The following is a 7,278-nucleotide window of genomic DNA, read 5'->3' on the forward strand; positions in this document are numbered from 1 at the left end:
CAGATTATAAAGTTCATAGAACAGTAGTAGAACAAAAGTAGTATATATACATTAGAATATTTAAAACTACAAATTTGTGTGATAAAAATACAAAATTTATTAAAAAAAAGCTTTCAAAAATTGGAAAATCAGGAAAAAGCTGTTGTAATGAGTAAAACATTATTCTTTAGATTCTTACCTGGAAATTTTTCGTATTTACGACGCATTCGGTTTGGATTAACAAAGTTGTTGGTAAATTTTGATAAATCGATGCCATTGTTTTCCAGGTATTCTATGACAACCGTATTTCCAGTGGTGCCAGGAATGCCATACTTTCGTGCCAATTCAGAATAATTTATCTAAAATTTATAAAAATTATCCGTGTGTTAATGGATATTGTAAGTACTGTTTACAGAATATTATATTCGTAACTACCTTTGAACCATCTTCCATATGCTTTACTTCTTCTAACAGTGCATTTTTGTCAAAATTAATTTTATTCGTGTCTGGACTATGCCTCTTTTTCTTCATTGGTGTATCATCTGTTTGAGATTGCAGTGATTGTTTTCTTCCTAAAAAGATGTTTATTTGTTTGTTTGTTTGTTTGTTTGTTTGTTTGTTTGTTTGTTTGTTTGTTTGTTTGTTTGTTTGTTTGTTTGTTTGTTTGTTTAATTTGGTTTGTTTATTATTATGTTTTGAACATTTTTTTAGTTCTTTCATTCCTGTTAAAAAGTGTGTAACGTTTGTTTTTGTACAAAAATTGTAAAAAATCATACAGCCCAGTATAGTTCTAACTTGTTCTAAAATTAGTTTTACATATGTTGGAAACAGTTGCTGTACATATATTTATAGATGTATATATATATATATATAAAATATGTATTTATAACATTGCTCTAATATTGGATAAAAAATAAATAAATTTGTTCTTACCAATCATTCTTTCAACTGCTTTTTCTTTATTCTCAAGATACTGAATGGATCTTGATTTTTTGTAGGTAGATTTGGACTGTCTGATTCCCAAAATCGTATCCATGACTTTGCCTTGACCAAAACATTTTTTTTCCAGGCATTTTTTAATTTTTGTATTTTTTTGCCCTAACTCTCTTTTCTTTTCGCAATTTGTTTTTACTTCCGCAACGTTAGCTGATTTCACCTTCGTCAAAATTTTAGTAAACGGTGTATCAAATATTTTATCCCATTTGTCATTGACACTGTCAAGAACAAACTCGGCTGCTCCTTTCATATATGAAATGTCATTTTTTGTGTGCGGAATTTCGAGAGTAATATTTATTGGTGTATCTGGTGTATTTGTGATATCAGCTAAGGGTGTTTTCAACCGATTAGGTTTTTTGCGTCTGTGTGTTGTTGAAATTGGAAATGTATTTATATCGGCTTTAAGTGAACTGCATCCTACACATTCGTGCGTTGTATGATATTTTTGCTTGTCACTGTCCAGCTTTAACCACTTTTCTCTTGAAAACTCCTCCAGGTACTTACACCTTTTTTCGTCCATCCATTTAAATTTTCTGACAAATGCATTAAGCTCGCCGGCCTTTCTGTTAAAGTATTCCTTAGTTATTGATTGATGCGGAAACATAGCCAAAAAATTATTAAAACGTACATCTTTGTTGCGATAACTAATACTTTGAGTACTGCGTATTACTTCAGCTCTCATAAACGCACATTGAAAAAAAGTTCCCATACTGCAGTAATTGTTCGGCAAAAATAATGTTTATATATTTTACCGCCTTAAGCTACCATTTTCAATTTTCGCGCTTCTGCTAACATTACGGAAAAACTCGACGTATTCCCGACACTGTCGTCAAATGTTGACAAAAATGCCCTATTTTGACGAAATATTTGAAAAACTGTCGGAAAACAGTGTTCTCACTATGCGCGGGCAACCTGTAAATATTTTATCTGTCACAATTCGTGCCTGATATGTCAGTGACTAACAAAAAAGCTGTTAAAAGTTTCCCGGAGCCGTATTTTTGAATAAATTCAATTAAAACGAACCGACAAGGAAACTTGAAATCGACGCTGTGACGTCATTTTTTAGTTTATAATATTTTAACAGCTTTTTTTAAGAACAGTCCATCAAAAGCTACGATTTAGCCTAAAAACCGACATGAAAAGTTCTTTCCCCATAGTGAGATCACTACATTGGCCTGTTAGGGACTGTCCGTAAGTTGCCCGAGTTTTGATGAGACGCTGAATAAAAGAAGTTTAATCGCCGGCAAACGAAAACCTGCGATTTCCCGTAAATCCCGGACTCGGCCCGTATAGTAAAGAAAGTACCCGGGATATAAACTCATTTCCCGAACGATTTTTTAAATTATTATTTCACCACTAAAACCCATGAGACTTGTAGTTTTTTAAAAATGTTTTCATTTTTGATGAGACGCTGAATAAAAGAAGTTTATTCGCATTCAAACGAAAATCCGCGATTTCCCGTAAATCCCGGACTCGGCCCGTATAGTCCAAAGTATACAAAGAAAGTACCCCGGGAGTAAACTCATTTTCCGAACGATTTTTTAAATTATTTTTTCACCACTAAAACGCATGAGTCTTGTAGTTTTTTAAAAATGATTTCATTTTTGATGAGACGCTGAATAAAAGAAGTTTATTCGCATTCAAACGAAAATCCGCGATTTCCCGTAAATCCCGGACTCGGCCCGTATAGTCCAAAGTATACAAAGAAAGTACCCCGGGAGTAAACTCATTTTCCGAACGATTTTTTAAATTATTTTTTCACCACTAAAACGCATGAGTCTTGTAGTTTTAAAAAATGTTTTCATATTTGATGGGACGCTGAATAAAAGAAGTTTAATCGTCGGCAAACGAAGATCCGCGATTTCCCGTAAATCCCGGACTCGGCCCGTATAGTCAAAAGTATACAAAGAAAGTACCCAGGGAGTAAACTCATTTCCCGAACGATTTTTTAAATTATTATTTCACCACTAAAACGCATGAGTCTTGTAGTTTTAAAAAATGTTTTCCTTTTTGATGAGACGCTGAATAAAAGAAGTTTAATCGCCGGCAAACGAAAACCTGCGATTTCCCGTAAATCCCGGACTTGGCCCGTATAGTAAAGAAAGTACCCGGGATGTAAACTCATTTCCCGAACGTTTTTTAAAATTATTATTTCACCACTAAAACCCATGAGACTTATAGTTTTTAAAAATGTTCTCATTTTTGATGAGACGCTGAAAAAAAGAAGTTTATTCGCACTCAAACGAAAATCCACGATTTCACGTAAATCCCGGACTCGGCCCGTATAGTCCAAAGTATACAAAGAAAGTACCCAGGGAGTAAACTCAATTTCCGAACGATTTTTTAAATTATTTTTTCACCACTAAAACGCATGAGTCTTGTAGTTTTAAAAAATGTTTTCATATTTGATGAGACGCTTAATGAAAGAGGTTTAATCGCCGGCAAACGAAATCCCGCGATTTCCCGTAAACCCCGGACTCGGCCCGTATAGTCAAAAGTATACAAAGAAAGTACCCAGGGAGTAAACTCATTTTCCGAACGATTTTTTAAATTATTTTTTCACCACTACAACGCATGAGACTTGTAGTTTTCAAAAATGTTTTCATTTTTGATGAGACGCTGAATAAAAGAAGTTTATTCGCACTCAAACGAAAATCCGCGATTTCCCGTAAATCCCGGACTCGGCCCGTATAGTCCAAAGTATACAAAGAAAGTACCCAGGGAGTAAACTCATTTTTCGAACGATTTTTTAAATTATTTTTTCACCACTAAAACGCATGAGACTTGTAGTTTTCAAAAATGTTTTCATATTTGATGAGACGCTGAATAAAAGAAGTTTAATCGCCGGCAAACGAAAACCTGCAATTTCCCGTAAATCCCGGACTCGGCCCGTATAGTCGAATGTTTACAAAGAAAGTACCCTGTGAGTAAACTCATTTCCAAAACGATTTTTTAAATTATCTTTTCACCACTAAAACGCATGAGACTTGTAGTTTTCAAAAATGTTTTCATTTTTGATGAGACGCTGAATAAAAGAAGTTTAATCGCCGGCAAACGAAAACCCGCCATTTCCCGTAAACCCCGGACTCGACCCGTATAGTCAAAAGTATACAGAGAAAGTACCCAGGGAGTAAACTCATTTCCCGAACGATTTTTTATATTATTTTTTTACCACTAAACGCATGAGACTTGTAGTTTTCAAAAATATTTTCATATTTGATGGGACGCTGAATAAAAGAAGTTTAATCGCCGGCAAACGAAGATCCGCGATTTCCCGTAAACCCCGGACTCGGCCCGTATAGTCAAAAGTATACAAAGAAAGTACCCAGGGAGTAAACTCATTTTCCGAACAATTTTTTAAATTATTTTTTCACCACTACAACGCATGAGACTTGTAGTTTTCAAAAATGTTTTCATTTTTGATGAGACGCTGAATAAAAGAAGTTTAATCGCCGGCAAACGAAAATCCGCGATTTCCCGCAAATCCCGGACTCGGCCCGTATAGTCCAAAGTATACAAAGAAAGTACCCAGGGAGTAAACTCATTTTCCGAACGATTTTTTAAATTATTTTTTCACCACTAAAACGCATGAGACTTGTAGTTTTGAAAAATGTTTTCATATTTGATGAGACGCTTAATGAAAGAGGTTTAATCGCCGGCAAACGAAATCCCGCGATTTCCCGTAAATCCCGGGCTTGGCCCGTATAGTCGAATGTATACAAAGAAAGTACCTAGGGAGTAAACTCATTTCCCGAACGATTTTTTAATTTTTTTTTTCACCACTAAAACGCATGAGACTTGTAGTTTTCTAAAATGTGTTCATTTTTGATGAGACGCTGAATAAAAGAAGTTTAATCGCCGGCAAACGAAAACCCGCCATTTCCCGTAAACCCCGGACTCGACCCGTATAGTCAAAAGTATACAGAGAAAGTACCCAGGGAGTAAACTCATTTCCCGAACGATTTTTTAAATTACTTTTTCACCACTAAAACGCATGAGACTTGTAGTTTTTAAAAATGTTTTCATTTTTGATGAGACGCTGAATAAAAGAAGTTTAATCGCCGGCAAACGAAACCTGCGATTTCCCGTAAATCCTGAACTCGGCCCGTATAGTCCAAAGTATACAAAGAAAGTACCCAGGGAGTAAACTCATTTTCCGAACGATTTTTTAAATTATTTTTTCACCACTAAAACGCATGAGTCTTGTAGTCTTAAAAAATGTTTTCATATTTGATGAGACGCTTAATGAAAGAGGTTTAATCACCGGCAAACGAAATCCCGCGATTTCCCGTAAATCCCGGGCTTGGCCCGTATAGTCGAATGTATACAAAGAATGTACCTAGGGAGTAAACTCATTTCCCGAACGATTTTTTAATTATTTTTTTTCACCACTATACCGCATGAGACTTGTAGTTTTTAAAAATGTTTTCATTTTTGATGAGACGCTGAATAAAAGAAGTTTAATCGCCGGCAAACGAAAACCTGCGATTTCCCGTAAATCCCGGACTCGGCCCGTATTGTCAAAAGTATACAAAGAAAGTACCCAGGGAGTAAACTCATTTCCCGAACGATTTTTTAAATTATTTTTTCACCACTAAAACGCATGAGACTTGTAGTTTTCAAAAATGTTTTCATTTTTCATGAGACGCTGAATAAAAGAAGTTTAATCGCCGGCAAACGAAAACCTGCGATTTCCCGTAAATCCCGGACTCGACCCGTATGGTAAAGAAAGTACCCGGGATGTAAACTCATTTCCCGAACGATTTCTTAAAATATTTTTTCACCACTAAAACGCATGAGACTTGTAGTTTTCAAAAATGTTTTCATTTTTGATGAGACGCTGAATAAAAGAAGTTTAATCGCCGGCAAACGAAAACCTGCGATTTCCCGTAAATCCCGGACTCGGCCCGTATAGTAAAGAAAGTACCCGGGATGTAAACTCATTTCCCGAACGATTTCTTAAAATATTTTTTCACCACTAAAACGCATGAGACTTGTAGTTTTCAAAAATGTTTTCATTTTTGATGAGACGCTGAATAAAAGAAGTTTAATCGCACTCAAACGAAAATCCGCGATTTCCCGTAAATCCCGGACTCGGCCCGTATAGTCCAAAGTATACAAAGAAAGTACCCAGGGAGTAAACTCATTTTCCGAACGATTTTTTAAATTATTTTTTCACCACTAAAACGCATGAAACTTGTAGTTTTCAAAAATGTTTTCATATTTGATGAGACGCTTAATGAAAGAAGTTTAATCGCCGGCAAACGAAATCCCGCGATTTCATGTAAATCCCGGGCTTGGCCCGTATAGTCGAATGTATACAAAGAAAGTACCTAGGGAGTAAACTCATTTCCCGAACGATTTTTTAATTTTTTTTTTTCACCACTAAAACACATGAGACTTGTAGTTTTTAAGAATGTTTTCATTTTTGATGAGACGCTGAATAAAAGAAGTTTAATCGCCGGCAAACGAAAACCTGCGATTTCCCGTAAATCCCGGACTCGGCCCGTATTGTCAAAAGTATACAAAGAAAGTACCTAGGGAGTAAACTCATTTCCCGAACGATTTTTTAAATTATTTTTTCACCACTAAAACGCATGAGACTTGTAGTTTTTAAAAATGTTTTCATTTTTCATAAGACGCTGAATAAAAGAAGTTTAATCGCCGGCAAACAAAAACCTGCGATTTCCCGTAAATCCCGGACTCGACCCGTATAGCAAAGAAAGAACCCGGGATGTAAACTCATTTCCCGAACGATTTCTTAAAATATTTTTTCACCACTAAAACGCATGAGACTTGTAGTTTTCAAAAATGTTTTCATTTTTGATGAGACGCTGAATAAAAGAAGTTTAATCGCCGGCAAACGAAAACCTGCGATTTCCAGTAAATCCCGGACTCGGCCCGTATAGTAAAGAAAGTACCCGGGATGTAAACTCATTTCCCGAACGATTTCTTAAAATATTTTTTCACCACTAAAACGCATGAGACTTGTATTTTTTAAAAATGTTTTCATTTTTGATGAGACGCTGAATAAAAGAAGTTTAATCGCACTCAAACGAAAATCCGCGATTTCCCGTAAATCCCGGACTCGGCCCGTATAGTCCAAAGTATACAAAGAAAGTACCCAGCGAGTAAACTCATTTTCCGAACGATTTTTTAAATTATTTTTTCACCACTAAAACGCATGAGACTTGTAGTTTTCAAAAATGTTTTCATATTTGATGAGACGCTTAATGAAAGAGGTTTAATCGCCGGCAAACGAAATCCCGCGATTTCCCGTAAATCCCGGGCTTGGCCCGTATA

At 35.7% G+C, this 7,278-nt stretch overlaps 1 protein-coding gene across 1 annotated transcript; it reads right to left on the bottom strand.

The window, feature by feature from the left end:
* Window positions 1-277: 277 nt before the first annotated feature.
* LOC130628350 (uncharacterized) lies at window positions 278-2,177 on the bottom strand. The gene is made up of 2 exons (XM_057441438.1): window positions 913-2,177; window positions 278-551 (listed from the first exon to the last, which is right to left on the bottom strand). Exons 1-2 carry the CDS (start codon window positions 1,682-1,684, stop codon window positions 355-357), a joined length of 969 nt encoding a protein of 322 aa, XP_057297421.1. The 5' UTR covers window positions 1,685-2,177; the 3' UTR covers window positions 278-354.
* Window positions 2,178-7,278: the final 5,101 nt, after the last annotated feature.

The sequence above is a fragment of the Hydractinia symbiolongicarpus genome, chromosome 2, assembly GCF_029227915.1.
Source record: "Hydractinia symbiolongicarpus strain clone_291-10 chromosome 2, HSymV2.1, whole genome shotgun sequence".
NCBI lineage: Eukaryota > Metazoa > Cnidaria > Hydrozoa > Anthoathecata > Hydractiniidae > Hydractinia > Hydractinia symbiolongicarpus.

What these genes read in the sequence shown, in the direction of transcription:
- LOC130628350 (XM_057441438.1), bottom strand. Translation starts at nt 1,684, where the DNA reads ATGGGAACTTTTTTTCAATGTGCGTTTATGAGAGCTGAAGTAATACGC. An exon ending in AGCAGTTGAAAGAATGATTG is followed by an intron (nt 552 to 912) that starts GTAAGAACAAAT and finishes ACATCTTTTTAG; the next exon opens with GAAGAAAACAATCACTGCAA.